Source organism: Monodon monoceros, unplaced genomic scaffold (genome assembly GCF_005190385.1).
Source record: "Monodon monoceros isolate NGI ecotype Baffin Bay Population unplaced genomic scaffold, NGI_Narwhal_1 Super_Scaffold_2, whole genome shotgun sequence".
Taxonomy (NCBI): domain Eukaryota; kingdom Metazoa; phylum Chordata; class Mammalia; order Artiodactyla; family Monodontidae; genus Monodon; species Monodon monoceros.
In genome coordinates this window covers 16,005,956-16,026,858 of record NW_021703776.1, presented here as the reverse complement: position 1 = coordinate 16,026,858, position 20,903 = coordinate 16,005,956, and the positions used below count along the sequence as shown (strand labels likewise).

Below are 20,903 nucleotides of genomic sequence, written 5' to 3'. Positions count from 1 at the left end.
GTCAGCTACAGAGAATGCAGAAACCGCCAGTGTGTTTGTCTTTCCAATAAAACTTGATTTACAGAAGCAGGCAGCCAGTCTTGGGCCTCAGCTTGCCGGCCCCTCCTGTAGATTATAAAGGACCCTGTAAGTACTGTACAGCAGCACCTGACCAGATTGTTAGAGCTATATTCTTTTTAAAAATTATTTTCTTCTGATCTCAAAAGTAATACATACTCGTTTTAGAAACGAAAACTCTTGAATTACACAGTGAATGTCCGTAGAATCCTCCCCAATTCTTACACTCAGAGGTCACTGCAGTCAGCAGACTCACACACATTCCTTCAGGTGGTTGTCTTGGCATATTGCATTTGGTTGCAGTCTTAGTTATATTTTTATCATTTATTTCAATACCTTAAATATTTGTTGTTTAGTCTCATTTGCCCCAGACGATGAGACAGCAGACACATGGATGGGCCTTACCCTCGTCCCGTGGATGCTCTCTTCTTCCTGCTTGTCCGGAACTGGTGGTGTCTTTTTCACATATCGATGCCCTTTTATTCCTTGTTGTCATTAGAGGGGAAAGGAAACTAAGAGCCCATCCTCAGCTGCCCCCCTTGGGTGTGTCCTACGTCTCAGGGAGGACCCCTGCTGCCTTACCGTGCCTGCGGAAGGCTCCCAGTGCACCCAGCCAGCTCCTTCCTGCTTCTCCCCGATGTAAAGACCTCTTCAAGGATGTACAAGAAGCTGGGGGCAGTGGCGGATCTGGGAGGAAACTGAATGGCTGGGCCAGGGCACTATTCACCCTTCTAGACATTTAAATTTTAACTGGGTGAATGTGTTATGATGTCCCAGCAATAAGACTAAGCCATAAATGATTTTTTTTTAAAAAAAGAATGAGGTTGTATTTCCCAGGGCTCATGTTTCATCGTGATGAGATTTTACTTGAATTACTTTTACGTCTTCTTTTTCACATGTGCAACAGAGGAACATTTGATATCTATGTGAAATGTGATGGTGTTGGAAGGTGTGTTGGCAACTATGACAATCGTGGGAGTTTTGGCGAACTGGCCTTAATGTACAATACGCCCAGAGCAGCTACAATCACCGCTACCTCTCCCGGTGCTCTGTGGGGCTTGGTGAGTGAAGTATTTATTTGACCTGAATGTCATTTGTAAAAATCACTATGACAGAAGCCAGGTGGCTACAGTATTTTAGTTCTAATAGGTAGATTTATTGGGGATCATCATCAGTCATCAGGGAATTTATTAAGCAACTACTAGATGCTGAACGATTGGACACTAGGACTGTGCTGAGTTAAATCTTCATGTTCTTTTCCCAAATTGAGTCAGGAGTTTAACCTACTGGCCGTGGGAAAGACACTCAGATCCAAAATGTTCCTCTTTTACTCACTCTTAAAAACCAACCAGCCACACGAAGGCTTCAGTGCTCTTTTTTCAGATAGCTATCTGTGGTAAATATTATCATCTGTGGTTCCCAGAGTGTGGGCCCCTGACCTGTAGCATCTCTATCACCTGGGAACTTGCTAGAAATGCAAATTGACGCCCCACTTACTGATTCAGGCCCGTTGACTCAGAAACTCTGGCGATGGGACCCAGCAGTCTGTATTTGAGCAAGCCCCACTGGGTGATTCTCATGCATGCTTGAGAAACCGCTATAAACTGAGTCTCTCCGTGCTGTGTAAATTGATTGGTAACAACTTTGCATTGCCAAGCGGCTGTGTGGAGAAAAAACACTTGGTGCCTGTGCTTCTCACGCGGATGTACATCAGAATTTCTTGGAGGTGTTAAAAAAGAAAATTCTCTTACCTAGGCCCTACCACAGACAAACTTAATCAGACTCTCAGGGTTGGGACTCTCAGACCTGGGCTTTTAAAGAAAATTTCTTAATGGTGCTGTTTCTACAAGACTTAAAAGTTGGCTTAAAGACATTTGGGGGACTTCCCTGGCAGTCCAGCGGCCAAGACTCCATGCTCCCAGTGCAGAGGGCCCGGGTTCAATCCCTGGTCAGGGAACCAGATGCTGCATGCCACAACTAAGAGTTCGCACGCTGCAACTAAAGACCCCCGCATGCCGCAACTAAAGATCCCACATGCTGCAACGAAGATCCCATGTGCCGCAACTAAGACCCGGCACAGCCAAGTAAATAAATATTAAAAAAAAAAAAAAATGGGGGTTGGGGGGGAGGGAGATTCTTTTCATAGATGATCTTAGGATAGGATGCAGAGTAGCTGACCCAAGTCAAGCTGATTCTGGACTGTGTTTAATCTGGTGCTTGGGGATCACCTGGGAATCCAGCTAAAATGCAGATTCACATTCACCGGGTCTGGGGTGAGGCCTGTGATTCTGCATTTCTCACCAGCTCCCAGCAGACACCAGTGGCTGCCGGTGCCCAGAACACACTTTAAACAGCCCTGATTTAAAGGGAGTGTTGACAATACTTGTATTTCGTTTTAAAATTGTTGAAAACATGCCATCCTATAGTTCTGACATGCGTTTACTCGGTTATTTCTCTCAAATCCTTTTGTGGAAGGAGACGAGGTTGAAGTAACAGGAAGTTTGCTAACAATCTCCTTCCCAAGGACTGTAGCTTCAGAGAAGTTACACATTATTCAGTCACCACTCAGCCTTTGACTCCGACGTGGATCCAACTGATAAAAATAGCTCTTGATCAGAGAAACGACATATTGTGCATTTCTTCTTATTAGACCCAGGCAGTTGCTGTTTACTTATTAAAAATGTGATGAGTCACTTTTTTAAGTGGTGGAAGCAAAATTGGAATTGTTTCAGGTAGAAGGGAGCTGAAGTGTCTTAAGGGTTATCAAAGACTGGAATACCCAAAGCCAGCAAAATAAACACTCCAAACCCGAGCAGACTTGGCCCCTAGGAAGCATTTGCCTGCCCTCACAGCCTCGGGTCTCTATCTCTTTCATTAAGGAAGGTATCATTTAAAATTTAATCATCCTGATAGGGTTGCCAGCCAGGGTCAGACTGTCATGGTAAGGAAGGCTTCTCCCTGCAGGTCCTTGGAACAAGGTCACACACTTAGCGGGTTGGCCCTTTGAATACTGAAAGTTCTCAGCCCTGGAAGGTACCTTAAACTAGGGACAAAGGCCCAGCATTTCCCAGTGCGTGTGATACTTACGTTCTCAGGTAGGATTAAGCATTTTCAGAGATTTTTTTACTAATCTGTACATGTTTCAAGCTTTATGAAAGTGGGCAGTTTGTGATGATCACCTTGGGGCTGTGCATAAGTGCAGCAGGTGTTTTTAAAAAATTATAATAATTAACATAATCAATTAATACTTCGAACCTGCTTTCTTAGCAGCTCGCCTAACTAGCCCCCTTTCAGCAAAAGCTGAGTAGAAAAGAGATTTTGCTTTTAAGACCAACGGGTTGGAGCTCTGCCACATAAGTGCAGGTGTAAAGATAAGCAAATCTCAAGAGAAAAGTCCTTTGTAGAATAGTCTTAACTTTGTAAATAAGACTAGGTCACTGTTAGCCTTGGGGGATCAACTGATCTACAAGACCATGCTGGTGATTCAGAGGAGCAATGATTGATTGAAATGACTAGGATGAAAACATTTGAAATGGGACTTTGTGGATTTTATTTATATGTCACAGTGGGTGTGAAGAGGTGGGCCACTAATAGAAAATTTTTCCTGAGATGTGTAGCTCATTACGGTTAATTTCTAAATTGCTAACCTATTTCTAGTCTTCTCTGTTTTGCAGTAAACTCTGTTCATAAAATGGTGTTGCATCTGGTTCCCAGACCTGATTATATATCTGAATCACTCGGGGAGCTTTTACGAAATACAGATCATTATAGAGTCCTATATGCAGAGATTTTGAGTCATTAAAGTCTGGGATGTTAGAATAAACCTTTTTTTAAAAAAACACAACAGCTGATTCTGATGCAGAACCAGACATGGAAATTATTTCAATATTTTTACTAATTATCTTGAAATTTTTTCTCTTTTTAAAAAAAATGATTAAGAGTACAACAAGTCCAAATTACAGCCCTTATAAAATTGTAGTAAACCTAATCGGAGAACAGGATGTTTAATTTCCTAGAGACTTACATCCTCACTGGTATTTTTCTCCATCGTATCAGTTCATTTAAATTCAGCCCTAATATGTTGGCATAGTAATTTATTAATTAAAGAACATAGCCCAGTTAATTTTATTTTATATTAAGATGGTATAGTTATCAGTGTATGCCGAAGTAACATAATTCTAGGGGCTCTTAACTGAGAACTAAAATAACGTTTTGTAGGAATTTTTAAAATATAAAATTTGTAGGAAAACCATTTTTTGAGCCGGCACCTTTAAAGTTTTCTCTAGTTCCTTAATTCATTGTGGTATCTTTGAGGTTAAGTAGTATAAACATAGGGACATTTTAGAATGATGAGTATGATAAACACTGGAATCAGAGTCTACTCAAGAAAGTTGTAGTTCTTCTGTGCACCTTTTTAAAAGTGACAGAAACCCTAGAGTCAATAATTTTTCAGCATCTCTTTACATTGTACTTTCATGATTTAAAACCATTTTCTAATACTGGTTTTCATGTATTTTTTACCGCAACCCACAAGAAACACATTAGGAAATGTCACCACCAGTGCATGGGTGTGTGTGCCTTTGTGTATAACTGAAATAAATATATAACTCAACACTTTACTAAAAGGGATGCACACTCAGGTTTCCTATTCTGTTTTTTTGGTTTTTTTTATAAAAATGCTGCCTGGTCATGGGTGAAGGGAGTCAAAAGGTACAAACTTCCAGTTATAAATACATCCTGGGGATGTAATGTACAGCAGGGTGACTACAGTTAATAATACTGTATCGTATATTTGAAAGTTGCTATGTGAGTATATCTTAAAAGTTTTCATCATAAGAAAAAAAATTCTGTAACTATGTGAGGTGACGGATGTTAACTAGACTTACTGTGGTGATCATTTCACAATATGTACAGATGTTGAATCATTATGTTGTACGCCTGAAGCTAATATAATGTCGTATGCCAGTTATACCTCAAAAACAATGCTAGTCATGTCCCACCGAATTGTAACACTCCAGGGCTGTTATCTATAGCAAAAGAACTCAGTGCTAGTTTGAACTCATAGAAACGGAGTAGGATGGCGGTTGCCAGGGCCTGGGATGGGGGGCGGTGCAGTTATAAAATGAATAAGTTCTGAGGATCCAGTGTACAAATGATGATTATGGTTAACAATATTGTGTTACATACTTGGAAGCTGCTAAGAGAGTACATCTTAAACGTTGTCACCACAAAAAAGAAGTGGTAATTATGTGAGGTGATAGAGGTGTTAACTAACCCTACTGTGGTAATCATTTAACAATATATATCAAATCAACATGTTGTGTACCTTAAACTTCCACAATATTCTGTAGGTCAATTGTATCTCAAAAAGCTGGGGGTGGAAAACGAGCAAGGAGCTGGTATATTTTTTAAATGGTGCGACAGCGCCACCTAGTGGGTGTAGCCCGCCAGTTACATGTTGGTCAGATCTCTGTTCTGAATAAAAAGTAAACTTGCTTTCTTTAAAAAACATGAATATGGTTCTATATTTTTGCTTAAAGAAATAAAAATCTGAAATGAGTCATATTAGAAGGATAGTAATGTTAATTTTCTATTTCAAAATCTTCAATTATTGTTTGTTCCTTACAGGGAATAAATGAAACCATTTCTTCAAACTTTCTTTTTCCATAAAGTCTACCTTTTAACTATCTTTGTATTTGATATTCTGCCTTTAGGACAGGGTAACCTTCAGGAGGATAATTGTAAAAAATAATGCCAAAAAGAGAAAAATGTATGAAAGCTTTATTGAGTCACTGCCATTCCTTAAATCTTTGGAAGTAAGTATATGTTTGTGCTTTTATTTTATTTTGCTTTAAAAGATTCTGTTTTGTTAGGAATACTTAGTTCTGTAGAAGGTTTCTTTGAATAATAATCTATCCATATTTTCATTTGAAAAGATTACAGTGTTTTTTTTACTGCCTGTAACTGCATTTGTTTTGTCGTTTACAAGTAATAGACCCCTAGGAGCATCTATAGCAGATTTATGTGTGGTCTCTATCTAAAAGCAGACTTAAACTAATCACATAAATATAGGCAAGGGCCTTTATAGGAAGAGGTCATCTAAATACAGAATGTCCTCACTGGCCTTTCCTTCTTTATTCCTTTCCTCCTTTCCTCTTAAAATTGACAGTCTAAGGTCTCTCTTTTTTCAGGCTACACTTATTCACACGGTGAACTTGGCAAATCCCCTGGCTTTAAATGTCTGTTATGGTGATGCTTCTTAAAATTGACATCACCAGGCAAGGCCCTGCCCTTGAACACTAGGCTCATTTATCTAACTGCATATTTAACATTTCTTCTGGGATGTCTAAAAGACATCTCAGACCTAACACATCCCACACCTTCTTCCCTCTCTTCCCCACCTTAGCGAAAGCAATGCCGTCCTTCTAGCATCTCAGCCAGAATCCTTGGGGTTGATGGACCAGTCTGCTAACATGTCTCTTTGTTGGCTTGTCAGTATCCACCGAGTAGCAAGCAATTTGGGCCACATTTCAGAATGCATATTGGGCAGCTGATCTTCTTCAGCAGTAGATCTTTTTAAATAAAAATAGGTCAGGGGTTGGAAATTCAAATGCCTTCAGAGCTAGGTACATAAAAAGAAGAAATGGTAAACTTGAAAACATGTGCTCCCTCTAAAGAAACAGCTGCTAGTCCACCAGAGTTTATTTTTTGCTGCATGGAAATAAGGGCTGAGTGTTGCTGAATGCCCTGATTCTTCAAGAGAAGCTGGAAATTTAAGTTTTTATGAAAAACTTGTTTAAAATGCTGGCAGTTAATATAACACACACATGCGCACACGCGAACCCACACACGGCTCAATTTATTTGGCCTATAGGCTACCATTTTTAAACCCCTGAAATAGTTACGATTACCTGCCTGATTAGTCTGTTTAATATAGTTGTCCCTGTGTTTCCACGGGGATTGGTTCCAGGACCACCCCGGTGGACACCAAAATCTGCGGATGCTCAAGTCCCTCACACTGGTCCCTCCTTAGCCCCCGGGTTCCACATTTGTGGATACAGAGGGCCAACTGTATATTTATTGAAAAAAATCTGCATATAAGTGGACCTGCACGGTTCAAACCCATTTATATTATCAAATACAAGTGTAATTGTATTATTAAATACAAATACAGTATTATCAAGGGTATTATCTTTTTTTCCTTTATAGGTTTCTGAGCGCCTGAAAGTGGTAGATGTGATAGGCACCAAAGTATACAACGATGGAGAACAAATCATTGCTCAGGTATAGTACTTTTTATGGATTCAGTTTGGGGTTATTTTCCAAAAGACTCTTATACACTGTAAGTCTTGATAAAATTTTCATGTGTGTCTGTAATTAGTATGTAGTGATGGGTTAAATGAATATTCTATCAAATGACCTGTTAAAAATGGTTTAATTTACAGCCATCAAGCTATTTTGAGTATTTTTATTTTTGTAACTAACTCTTAATGAATATGTATTAAATCATCAAATGGATTTCTGCATAATTTTATATTTGTACCTGACATGAAGGTCACATGTGTAAAGAATGTCATTTATAAGAGGAAAACAAATGGTAATCACTCCATGAGATTTATTAAGAAGGACCCAGAAGGTGCATCGGAAGATGTAGAAGTTTGCACAATCGGTTCATTGGCAAAACTTCCTGAGGCTGCTTCCTGATGAAATAAACCAAGAAGGGAACACGCTGCACCATGTACTGTACTGGCTTCCAGGCGCTACAGGCACTAAGGGGGCCAGCATGCTCTTTAACCCCTAATGCTTTTCTAAGATCCCATTGGAACCAGAAGCAATACATACGTATCTTGGTTAGAACAGACCTACCAAGAAGTAGGATTTATGAAGACAGTTAAAGTTTATAGATAAAGCATAACAACGATAGTACCTTATTTCCTAGTTAGAGTTTTGAAGCATTGATTGCATGATTTAAACAGATTTTTAACAAATTCTGTAATTTTTGTATCACAATATTACCCTGTATTATAATCTTTATCTGAAATATTGTCTCTTTCGATATATGTGAAACAAGATTCAAGGTGTGTGAGGCTGAGAAAAGAGTAATTATTTTATTTTGTTATTATTATTTTTTAACATCTTTATTGGAGTATAATTGCTTTATAATGGTGTGTTAGTTTCTGCTTTATTACAAAGTGAGTCGGCTATACATATATCCCCATATCTCCACCCTCTTGTGTCTCCCTTCCACCCTCCCTGTCCCACCCCTCTGGGTGGTCACAAAGCACCGAGCTCATCTCCCTGTGCTATGCGGCTGCTTCCCACTAGCTATCTGTTTTACGTTTGGTAGTGTACATATGTCCATGCCACTCTCTCACTTTGTCCCAGCTTACCCTTCCCCCTCCCTGTGTCCTCAAGTCCATTCTCTACGTCTGCCTCTTTATTCCTGTCCTGCCCCTAGGTTCGTCAGAACCTTTTTTTTTTAGATGCCATATACATGTGTTAGCATACGGTATTTGTTTTTCTCTTTCTGATGTACTTCACTCTGTATGACAGACTTTAGGTCCATCTACCTCACTACAAATAACTCAATTTCATTCCTTTTATGGCTGAGTAATATTCCGTTGTCTATATGTGCCACATCTTCTTTATCCATTCATCTGTCGATGGACACATAGGTTGCTTCCATGTGCTGGCTATTGTAAATAGAGCTGCAGTGAACATTGTGGTACATGACTCTTTTTGAATTATGGTTTTATCAAGGTATATGCCCAGGAGTGGGATCGTATGGTAGTTCTATTTTTAGTCTTTTAAAGAACCTCCATACTGTTCTCCATAGTGGCTGTATCAATATACATTCCCACCAACAGTGCAAGAGGGTTCCCTTTTTTCCACACCCTCTCTAGCATTGTTTTTACATTTTTTGATGATGGCCATTCTGACTGGTGTGAGGTGATACCTCATTGTAGTTTTGATTTGCATTTCTCTAATGATGAGTGATGCTGAGCATCCTTTCAAGACTTTGTTGGCAATCTGTATATCTTCTTTGGATAAATATCTGTTTAGGTCTTCTGCCCGTTTTTGGATTCGGTTGTTTGTTTTTTTTTGATATTGAGCTGCATGAGCTGCTTGTAAGTTTTGGAGATCAATCCTTTGTCAGTTGCTTCATTTGCACCTATTTTCTCCCATTCTGAGGGTTGTCTTTTCCTCTTGTTTATGGTTTCCTTTGCTGTGCAAAAGCTTTTAAGTTTCATTAGGTCCCATTTGTTTATTTTTGTTTTTATTTCCATTTCTCTAGGACGTGGGTCTAAAAGGATCTTGCTGTGATTTATGTCATAGGGTCTTCTGCCTATGTTTTCCTCTAAGAGTTTTATAGTGTCTGGCCTTACATTTAGGTCCTTAATCCATTTTGAGTTTATTTTTGTGTATGGTGTTAGGGAGTGTTCTAATTTCATTCTTATACATGTAGCAGCTGTCCAGTTTTCCCAGCACCACCTATTGAAGAGGCTGTCTTTTCTCCATTGTATATTCTTGCTTCCTTTATCAAAGATAAGGTGACCATATGTGTGTGGGTTTATCTCTGGGCTTTCTATCCTGTTCCACTGATCTATATTTGTTTTTTGTGCCAGGACCACACTGTCTTCATTACTGTAGCTTTGTAGTATAGTCTGAAGTCAGGGAGCCTGATTCCTCCAGCTGCGTTTTTCTTTCTCAAGATTGCTTTGGCTATTCAGGGTCTTTTGTGTTTCCATACAAATTGTGAAATTTTTTGTTCTAGTTTTGTGAAAAATGCCATTGGTAGTTTGATAGGGATTGCGTTGAATCTGTAGATTGCTTTGGGTAATATAGTCACTTTCACAGTGTTGATTCTTCCAATCCAAGAACATGGTATATCTCTCCATCTGTTTGTATCATCTTTAATTTCTTTCATCAGTGTCTTATAGTGTTTTGCATACAGGTCTTTCGTCTCCTTAGGTAGGTTTATTCCTAGGTATTTTATTCTTTTTGCTGCAGTGGTAAATGGGAGTGTTTCCTTAATTTCTCTTTCAGATTTTTCATCATTTGTGTATAGGAATGCAAGAGATTTCTGTGCATTAATTTTGTATCCTGCTACTTTACCAGATTCATTGATTAGCTCTAGAAGTTTTCTGGTAGCCTCTTTAGGATTCTCTGTGTATAGTATCATGTCATCTGCAAACAGTGACAGCTTTACTTCTTCTTTTCCAATTTGGATTCCTTTTATTTCTTTTTCTTCTCTGATTGCGGTGGCTAAAACTTCCAAAACTATGTTGAATAACAGTGGTGAGAGTGGACAACCTTGTCTTGTTCCTGATCTTAGAGGAAATGCTTTCAGTTTTTTACCATTGAGAACAATGTTGGCTGTGGGTTTGTCATATATGGCCTTTATTGTGTTGAGGTAAGTTCCCTCTAAGCCACTTTCTGGAGGGTTTTTATCATAAATGGGTGTTGAATTTTGTCGAAAGCTTTTTCTGCATCTGTTGAGATGATCATGTGGTTTTCCTCCTTCAGTTTGTTAATATGTTTTATCACATTGATTGATTTGCATATATTGAAGAATCCTTGCATTCCTGGGATAAGCTGCACTTGATCATGGTGTGTGATCTTTTTGACGTGCTGTTGGATTCTGTTTGCTAGTATTTTGTTGAGGATTTTTGCATCTATGTTCATCAGTGATATTGGCCTGTAGTTTTCTTCCTTTGTGACATCTTTGTCTGGTTTTGGTATCAGGGTGATGGTGACCTCTTAGAATGAGTTTGGGAGTGTTCCTCCCTCTGCTATATTTTGGAAGAGTTTGAGAAGGATAGGTGTTAGCTCTTCTCTAAATGTTTGATAGAATTTGCCTGTGAAGCCGTCTGGTCCTGGGCTTTTGTTTGTTGGAAGATTTTTATTCACAGTCTCAATTTCAGTGCTTCTGATTGGTCTGTTTATATTTTCTATTTCTTCCTGATTCAGTCTCGGAAGGTTGTGCATTTCTAAGAATTTGTCCATTTCTTCCAGGTTGTCTATTTTATTGGCATATAGTTGCTTGCAGTAACCTCTCGGGATCCTTTGTATTTCTGCAGTGTCAGCTGTTACTTCTCCTTTTTGATTTCTAATTCTATTGATTTGAGTCTTCTCCCTTTTTTTAAAAGATGAGTCTGACTAATGGTTTATCAATTTTGTTTATCTTCTCAAAGAACCAGCTTCTAGTTTTATTGATCTTTGCTATCGTTTCCTTTATTTCTTTTACATTTACTTCTGATCTGATCTTTATGATGTCTTTCCTTCTGCTAACTTTGGGGGGTTTGTTCGTCTTTCTCTAATTGCTTTAGGTGTAAGTTTAGGTTGTTTATTTGAGATGTTTCTTGTTTCTTGACGTAGGATTGTATTGCTATAAACTTCCCTCTTAGAACTGCTTTTGCTGCATCCGATAGGTTTTGGGTCATCGTGTTTTCATTGTTATTTGTTTCTAGGTATTTTTTGATTTCCTCTTTGATTTCTTCAGTGATCTCTCGGTTATTAAGTAGTATATTGTTTAGCCTCCATGTGTTTGTACTTTTTACAGATTTTTTTCATGTAATTGATATCTCTAGTCTCATAGCATTGTGGTCGGGAAAGATACTTTAATACGGTTTCAATTTTTTTAAATTTACCAAGGATTGATCTGTGACCCAAGATATGATCTGTCCTGGAGAATGTTCCGTAAGCACTTGAATAGAAAGTATATTCTGTTGTTTTTGGATGGAATGTCCTATAAATGTCAATTAAGTCCATCTTGTCTAATGTGTCATTTAAAGCTTGTGTTTCCTTATTTACTTTCATTTTGTATGATCTGTTCATTGGTGAAAGTGGGGTGTTAAAGTCCCCTACTATGATTGTTTTACTGTCGATTTCCCCTTTTATGACTGTTAGCTTTTGCCTTAGGTATTGAGGTGCTCCTATGTTGGGTGCATAAATATTTGTAATTGTTATATTTTCTTCTTGGATTGATCCCTTGATCATTATGTAGTGTCCTTCTTTGTCTCTTGTAATAGTCTTTAAAGTATTTTGTCTGATATGAGAATTGCTAGTCCAGCTTTCTTTTGATTTACACTTTCATGGAATATCTTTTCCGTCCCCTCACTTTCAGTCTGTATGTGTCCCTAGGTCTGACGTGGGTCTCTTGTAGACAGCATATATACAGGTCTTGTTTTTCTATGCATTCAGCCAGTCTGTGTCTTTTGGTTGGAGCATTTAATCCATTTACATTTAAGGTAGTTATCGATATGTATGTTCCTGTTACCATTTTCTTAATTGTTTTTGGTTTGTTATTTTAGGTCTTTTCCTTCTCTTGTGTTTCCTGCCTAGAGGAGTTCCTTTAGCATTTGTTGTAAAGCTTGTTTGGTGGTGCTGAACTCTCAGCTTTTGCTTGTCTGCACAGGTTTTAATTTCTCTGTCGAATCTGAACGAGATCCTTGCTGGGTAGGGTAATCTTGGTTGTAGGTTTTTCCCTTTCGTCACTTTAAATATGTCCTGCCACTCCCTTCTGGCTTGCAGAGTTTGTGCTGAAAGATCAGCTGTTAACCTTACGGGGATCCCATTGTATGTTATTTGTTGTTTTTCCCTTGCTGCTTTTAATATTTTTTCTTTGTATTTAATTTTTGGCAGTTTGATTAATATGTGTCTTGGCGTGTTTATCCTTGGATTTATCCTGTATGGGACTCTCTGTGCTTCCTGGACTTGATTGACTATTTCCTTTCCCATATTCGGGAAGTTTTCAAGTATAATCTCTTCTAATATTTTCTCAGTCCCTTTGTTTTTCTCTTCTTTTTCTGGGACCCCTATAATTCGAACGTTGGTGCATTTAATGTTGTCCCAGACGTCTCTGAGACCGTCCTCAATATTTTTCATTCTTTTTTCTCCATTCTGCTCTGCGGTAGTTATTTGCACTATTTTATCTTTCAGGTCACTTATCCGTTCTTCTGCCTCAGTTATTCTGCTGTTGATCCCTCCTAGAGAATTTTTAATTTCATTTATTGTGTTGTTCATCATTGCTTGTTTGCTCTTTAGTTCTTCTAGGTCCTTGCTAAACGTTTCTTATATTTTCTCCATTCTATTTCCAAGATTTTGGATCATCTTTACTATCATTACTCTGAGTTCTTTTTCAGGTAGATTGCCTATTTCCTCTTCATTTGTTTGGTCTGGTGGGTTTTTACTTTGCTCCTTCATCTGCTGCGTGTTTCTCTTTCTTCTCATTTTGCTTAACTTACTGTGTTTGGGGTCTCCTTTTCGCAGACTGCAGGTTCGTAGTTCCTGTTGTTTTTGGTGTCTGCTCCCAGTGGCTAAGGTTGGTTCAGTGGGTTGTGTAGTCTTCCTGGTGGAGGGGAGTGGTCCCTTTCTTCTGGTGGATGAGGCTGGATCTTGTCTTTCTGGTGGGCAGGACCACACCCGGTAGTGTGTTTTGGGGTGTCTGTGACCTTATTATGATTTTAGGCAGCCTCTCTGCTAATGGGTGGGGTTGTTTTCCTGTCTTGCTCGTTGTTTGGCATAGGGTGTGCAGTACTGTATCTTGCTGGTTGTTGAGTGGAGCTGGGTCTTAATGTTGAGATGGAGATCTCTGGGAGAGCTTTTGCCATTTGATATTACGTGGAGCTGGGAGGTCTATGATGGACCAATGCCCTGAACTCGGCTCTCCCATCTCAGAGGCACAGGCCTGACACCCAGCCGGAGCACTAAGACCCTGTCAGCCACACAGCTCAGAAGAAAAGGGAGAAATAAAGAAAGGGATAAAGAAAAAAAAAATAATAAAATAAAGTTATTAAAGTAAAAAGTAAAAACAAATATTAAGAATAAAAAAATTAAAAAGTAATAAAGAAAAGAAAAGGGAAAGAAAGAGAGCAACCAAACCAAAAAAAAAATCTACCAGTGATAACAAGCCCTAAATAAAAACTATACCAAAAAAAAAAAAAAAAAGGGACAGCCAGAACCCTAGGAGAAAGGGTAAAAGCAAAGCTATACAGACAGAATCACACAAAGAAGCATACACATGCATGCTCACAAAAGGAGAAAAAGGGTATATATTAAAAAAAAAAAAAAAAGGAGCACAACCAAATCAATAAACAAATCCACCAATGATGATAAATTCTAAATACTAAACTGCGATAAACGTAAAACCAGAAGCAAATTAGATGCAGAAAGCAAACCCCACGTCTACAGTTGCTCCCAAAGTCCACCTCCTCAATTTGGGATGATTCGTTGTCTATTCATGTATTCCACAGATGCAGGTACATCAAGTTGATTGTGGAGCTTTAATCCGCTGCTTCTGAGGCTGCTGGGAGAGATTTCCCTTTCTCTTCTTTGTTCGCACAGCTCCTGGGGTTCAGCTTTGGATTTGGCCCCTCCTCTGCGTGTAGGTCGCCGGAGGGCGTCTGTTCTTCGCTCAGACAGGACGGGGTTAAAGGAGCAGCTGATTCGGTGGCTCTGGCTCACTCAAGCCGCGGGGAGGGAGGGGCACGGAGTGCGGGGCGAGCCTGCGGCGGCAGAGGCTGGCGTGATGTTGCACCAGCCTGAGGCGCCCCGTGCGTTCTCCCAGGGGAGTTGTCCCTGGATCCCGGGACCCTGGCAGTGTCAGGCTGCACAGGCTCTGGGAGGGGCGGTGTGGATAGTGACCTGTGCTCGCACACAGGCTTCTTGGTGGCTGCAGCAGCAGCCTTAGCGTCTCATGCCCATCTCTGGGGTCCACGTTTTTAGCCCCGGCTCGTGCCCGTGTCTGGGGCTCGTTCAGGCGGTACTCTGAATCCCTTCCCCTCACACGCCCTGAAACAATGGTCTCTTGCCTCTTCGGCAGCTCCAGACTTTTCCCCGGACTCCCTCCTGGCTAGCCGTGGCGCACTAGCCCCCTTAATAAGGCTGTGTTCTCACCGTCAACCCCAGTCCTCTCCCTGGGTCTGACCAAAGCCCGAGCCTCAGCTCCCAGCCCCGGCGGGTGAGCAGACAAGCCTCTCGGGCTGGTGAGTGCCGGTCGGCACCAATCCTCTGTGTGGGAATCTCTCCACTTTACCCTCCGCACCCCTGTTGCTGTGCTCTCCTCCGCGGCTCCGAAGCTTCCCCCCACCCACCCCCCGTCTCTGCTAGTGAAGGGGCTTCTTAGTGTGTGGAAACCTTTCCTCCTTCACAGCTCCCTCCCACTGGTGCAGGTCCCGTCCCTATTCTTTTGTCTCTGTTTTTTCTGTTCTCTTTTGCCCTACCCAGGTACCAGGGGGAGTTTCTTGCCTTTGGGCAAGTCTGAGGTCTTCTGCCAGCGTTCAGTAGGGGTTCTGTAGGAGTTGTTCCACATGTAGATGTATTTCTGATGTATTTGTGGGGAGGAAGGTGATCTGCATGTCTTACTCCTCTGCCATCTTGAAGGTCTCTCAAGAGTAATTATTTTAGAAGGCAAATAAACAAGTAAATCAATCAATCCTCCCACACTTCCCACATACATACAGATTAGCGCAGTCAGAGATTGGGACGACATAGAGACAAATTAGAGAACAAGGCTGAGGGTCTACGATATAAATTGAAAAACCGCAAAGTATAGAGCACTTTTGAAATGATTTTTTTCAGATTACTTTGAAATAATTACAGGTTCACAGGAAGCTGCAAAAGGTCCCACGGACTCTTCACCCAGTTTCTCCCAGTGCATCTTGCATCGCTAGTACAATATCAAACCTAGGAACGTGACATTGGCACAACCTACAGGACTTAATTCATTAGTTTTACATGCAATTTGAGCACGTTTTGAAAGCAAAATTACATGGCTGTCGATAGACCTATTATGATTTAAGATACTTGAAAATTTAACATGAAGCTCTTATGAAAACCTGATATAAAGGTAAGGGAAAGGAGATATGTATACTATACTTAGAATTTATTAAAGGTATCTTTAGATACTAGTTGTCTTTTAAGCATTTGTAAACATACAGGTCTGCACCATAGTATAGTATAATCGAGACTCAACATTCCTTGTGATATAATCTGATACCGTATTTCTTGAATTGTACTAAAGAGTTTTGAAATACCTCAGTTTCTCCAGAATCACTCTGAGAGGCTTAGGGAGGTCAGTATCTGCTATCTTCTGTAATTATACTACTGTACTTAATTCAGAAGGCATCCTTGGAAGTCAAGGCAGTTTGTTTAAAATCCAAAACGAGAATATGGCTATGTGTAGTTAGAAATGGCAACACTTCCTTTTAGAAATCTTTTTGGGGCCTTGAGGTGGCTTGTCAGTAAACTGGCATCTAGAGCTTGGTCCGCAGCCAGATGCAGGACAAACATCTGGGCCCACACATACTGCTCCCTAAGCAGTCTGCTTGCTTCCTTCTATTTGGGAGTCGCTGGGTTATCTTGGGCCGCCATGCTGATGCTTGTAGATTAGGACACACAGAGTGGCACATTTTAGCATGGGAGCAGCTGACAGAGGCAATGCTGCTGGGAAACGGTGCTAGCATTTCTAACTATTTATGTGCTTTATCCAGGCTGCAGTTCAGGCAAAATTCTTACCTCAGTGTTGTTTGCCATATTTTCTTGGCTAGTTTTAGCAGAAATACCTTGCTAGATAGTATATCATTTCAGATAATTTTTTACAAACGAAGTTGTTACAATGTAATTGTCGATCTTAACGTCTCAACTTAGAAGGGGACATAGCCTGCTCCTGTGGGGTTTCACCTTTCAGGCAAATCATGGTGGGATTGATTTCAGGGGTGTGACGGGCGCCGGGATTGCCGTCAGCTAAACTTGCATTTTCACCCTCAGTTTTTGTTTTATTCTGATAGGGAGACTTGGCTGATTCTTTTTTCATTGTAGAATCTGGAGAAGTGAAAATCACCATGAAAAGGAAGGTAAGTCCTAAAAATCCATGAAATATTAGCAAGAAACATAATAGATTTTCCTTCTGATGTTTAGACTAAGGTTAACTTTTACTTTTCTTGAGCTGAGTCAAAGTTAATACTTTCCATCACCTTGTCAGGGTAAGTCAGAGGCGGAGGAGAACGGTGCAGTCGAAATCGCTCGGTGCTCTCGGGGACAGTACTTTGGAGAACTTGCTCTGGTAACTAACAAGCCCCGAGCTGCTTCCGCACACGCCATCGGGACCGTCAAATGTTTAGGTAGGACTCACGCAGCCCTGGGCATGCTTACCCTGGTTGAAATCATTCTGTCTGCATTGTACGTATTCATGTTGTACAGATTATCTTACTGGGTTCACAAGTTTTATGGTCCCCACAAAATACAACAAGGTTAGGATTCATTGCATTATAAAGTCGATTTGTAGAAGCCAACATTTTTCCTTTAAAATTTTTCACACACTTATAATTTTGTGTTCTTTTTTATAGGCACGAAATAACATTTTAGTATGTCGTTAAAATAAGAACCCTGAGTACCAAGTTTTATATCGAATTTTTTAAATAAACAACATACACTGTGTTCCTCAAAAAAGGAAGGCTCAAACAGCATTTTTATAAGGTGCACTAAGCTTTGAAGGGCAAGCTGGAATGTCTGTAAGAATACTTACTCGTCTTGTACTAGGAATCAAAGGTTCAGGCTTGTCGGAGCACAATAAAATCTCGTTCAGCTGTTTATTACTTCTGTGTACCACACAGCAGCTCAGCAGAAATGCCATCTTCAGCTGGAAGACATCTATATATAGCTGAGGTTTTATATATGAGACATAACTTAGTTTAATAATGAAAAATATAGTTCAGGAGCTATCAGTATAGGTGACATTTTCTCTCTTTTTTAAAAGATTTATTTTTATTATTTATTTATTTTTATTTGTTTTTGGCTGTGTCGGGTCTTAGTTGTGGTGCATGGGTTCTTCATTGCGGCATGCGGGATCTTTCGTTGTGACGCGCGGGCGTCTCTCTAGTTGTGGCGCATGGGTTCCAGAGCGTGTGGGCTCTGTAGTTTGCAGCACGGGGGCTCTAGTTGAGGCGCGTGAGCTCGGTAGCTGTGGCGTGCGGGCTTAGTTGCCCCGTGGCTTGTGGGATCTTAGGTCCCTGACCAGGGATGGAACCTGCATTCCCTGCATTGTAAGGCGGATTCTTTACCACTGAACCACCAGGGAAGTCCCTAGGTGACGTTTTCTTCAAGGAAATGATTCAGAAGTAATTAGCCGCTCTGTGCTCTTCATCCACAGTTCAGTAGCATAAATTTAGCTTCGATGTTCTTAAGATTTGCAAATATCCTCAGAATTTTCTTAGAGAATTGACTTTTTCAAAGGTTTTAAATAATATAATATTAATCAGGGGTTATACTTGGATGAAAAAGAAGACAATTAGAAGCTGACAGGTGATTTCCCTGAGTAGAGGTATTAGACAGTAGGAGTAAAGGCGATGTGAGTGGAATCCCATTAATTTTTTTCTATAATAAATTATTATATTCACATTAAATTTGAGAAATACAGAAATACTTGCCTTTCGGCAAGTCTGAGGTCTTCTGCCAGCGTTCAGTAGGGGTTCTGTAGGAGTTGCTCCACATGTAGATGTATTTCTGATGGAAATACAGGAAAAAGTAAGAGTCACCCAATACCGCCACCGCCCAGCAATTTCCACGTCCTATTATAATTCCTTCTCATCTTTTTTATTTGTATGGGTTTTCTGTTTTAAAACAGTTTTGTAAACTGCTTTTTTCATCCGTTATAGCTTAGGCATTTTCTCATATTTATTACATCAGACTGTAACATTAGGTAAATATACACATTATGAATTACTTAATCATTCCCCACTGTTAAATAATTTGGGGAGTTTTGGCTCCATTTTGGGGGGTCGGGGAGAGCTTTTTTGTGTGGGTGTATGCAGAGACTGCTTTTCCACATATAGGACTTTTCCTGAGAAATGCTTTTTGGAAGTGGGTTTTCTTTTTATCGTTTTTGGTAAATATTGCCAGATCACTTTTATTTGTACTTATTTACATGTACCAGCAGTACAACAATGTTTGTTCACTCTATTGTCAACATTGCCTTTTTTACTTCTGCAAATTTGAGAGGCAAAAAATAAAGTACTTTAATTTGTATTTGTATGATAGTATGATCATATTTTCATGTGTATATTATAAATTCAGTTTTAGAAAATGCTCGAGATAGGCAAGCTAAGCGACATAGAGCACATACTTACACAGTGGCTAAAAGCATTATTTTGGCTGCCATTTTGAATTGACCGTAGTGTAAAAGAATAAAAATCATAAAAGGTAACATTTGGATTCTTCACAACATAGCATCGTAAACCCTGAGAAGGGAAAACGAGATAGAAAGCACTCCCTTGCTGCCCTTGAGTTCATATTACTAAGGTGGTGACATCAAAACTAGTTTATTTTTAAAATTCCAAGGTCTTGACATAAGAGTCCCTCATTCTTTTAACCTGGATCAGGAACCACCAATAGGACATCATATTGCCAAGGGACACTGGCTGCTTCCTTTCCGAAGTGGAATGTTTTTATCTTTATGCCTTCTTCTTGTATCTGATATTTATCTAAAAATGCCATTGCGTCATTGACATATGCGGAATAGATACCATAAATGACTTAGAAATTCTACAGATTTGCGAAGAATGTTATTTTTCTTTTATTCTCCCCTCTTCTTAGCCATGGATGTGCAAGCATTTGAAAGGCTTTTGGGACCTTGCATGGAAATTATGAAAAGGAACATCGCTACCTATGAAGAACAGTTAGTTGCCCTGTTTGGAACAAACATGGATATTGTTGAACCCACTGCATGAAGCAAAAGTATGGAGCAAGAAGACCTATAGTGACAAAATTACACAGTAGTGGTTAGTCCACTGAGAATGTGTTTGTGTAGATGCCAAGCATTTTCTGTGATTTCAGGTTTTTTCCTTTTTTTACATTTACAGTGTATCAGTAAACAGAGTAGTGATTCAATAGTCAATAGGCTTTAACATCACTTTCTAAAAGAGTAGATCAAAACAATATCGACATACTGATAAAATGACTTTCTACTCCACAAAATTATGATTTGACTGAAAGGTTTATTCAGATGATTATAATATACTGAAAGTATCTGTGTTTAAGAAGATAATTAAAGGATGTTGTCATAGGCAATGTGTGTTCATTTTGACTCACTCAGATTGATATGTTATGACTACGCCCATGTAAGAGGGAACTTGGCAGTGAATCATGCTATACAGCATGGCATCACATTCTTTTTACAACTCACTATATATAGTACGTACAACTTAGTAATGTTTGTTTTCGAGTTTTTCTGGCTTGGTAAGTTATGTACTGGCCTTGGCCTGTTGGTGAAATGGTATAAAACATCATATGCAATTTTAAGACCTTTTCTATTTTTGCAATAAAGTACCTTTTGACTTCTTTGGCATAATGTCAGTAACCTACATATTCCAGTGGTTTTAAGGACAGGCAGTTTAATCATTACAACAATAGGGAAGACTCTTTTTAGGTGAAAGGTCATTATTTTTCTCATAAAGCATCTATCTATGCTTCCTTTTTCCATTTTGCAGTTCTCTGTATTTGTTATCTTTAAAAATTTGAGTTTGACATTTAATGTCACAAACTGTTTTTTTTTTTTTGCGGTATGCGGGCCTCTCACTGTTGTGGCCTCTCCTGTTGTGGAGCACAGGCTCCGGACGCGCAGGCTCAACGGCCATGGCTCATGGGCCCAGCTGCTCCGCGGCATGTGGGATCTTCCCAGACCGGGGCACGAACCTGTGTCCCCTGCATCGGCAGGCAGACTCTCAACCACTGCGCCACCAGGGAATCCCTGTCACAAATATTTTTAAATGCTCTTTAAACTTATGTGTTGTCTTCTGAAAGCCTAAGATCTTATTATATATGCTAAAAAAAAAGTCTCCTATACCAAA

The 20,903-nt window shown here is 39.7% G+C and overlaps 1 protein-coding gene across 1 annotated transcript in view; it reads left to right on the top strand.

The window, feature by feature from the left end:
• Positions 1-20,535, top strand: part of PRKAR2B (protein kinase cAMP-dependent type II regulatory subunit beta) — a 109,927-nt gene extending 89,392 nt beyond the window's left edge. The window contains exons 6-11 of the mRNA XM_029234370.1: positions 965-1,118; positions 5,772-5,873; positions 7,267-7,341; positions 16,848-16,913; positions 17,042-17,180; positions 19,651-20,535. Coding sequence (XP_029090203.1) covers positions 965-1,118; positions 5,772-5,873; positions 7,267-7,341; positions 16,848-16,913; positions 17,042-17,180; positions 19,651-19,784 — 670 coding nt within the window. The 3' untranslated portion in view covers positions 19,785-20,535. The remainder of the gene's footprint in view (positions 1-964; positions 1,119-5,771; positions 5,874-7,266; positions 7,342-16,847; positions 16,914-17,041; positions 17,181-19,650) is intronic.
• Positions 20,536-20,903: the final 368 nt, after the last annotated feature.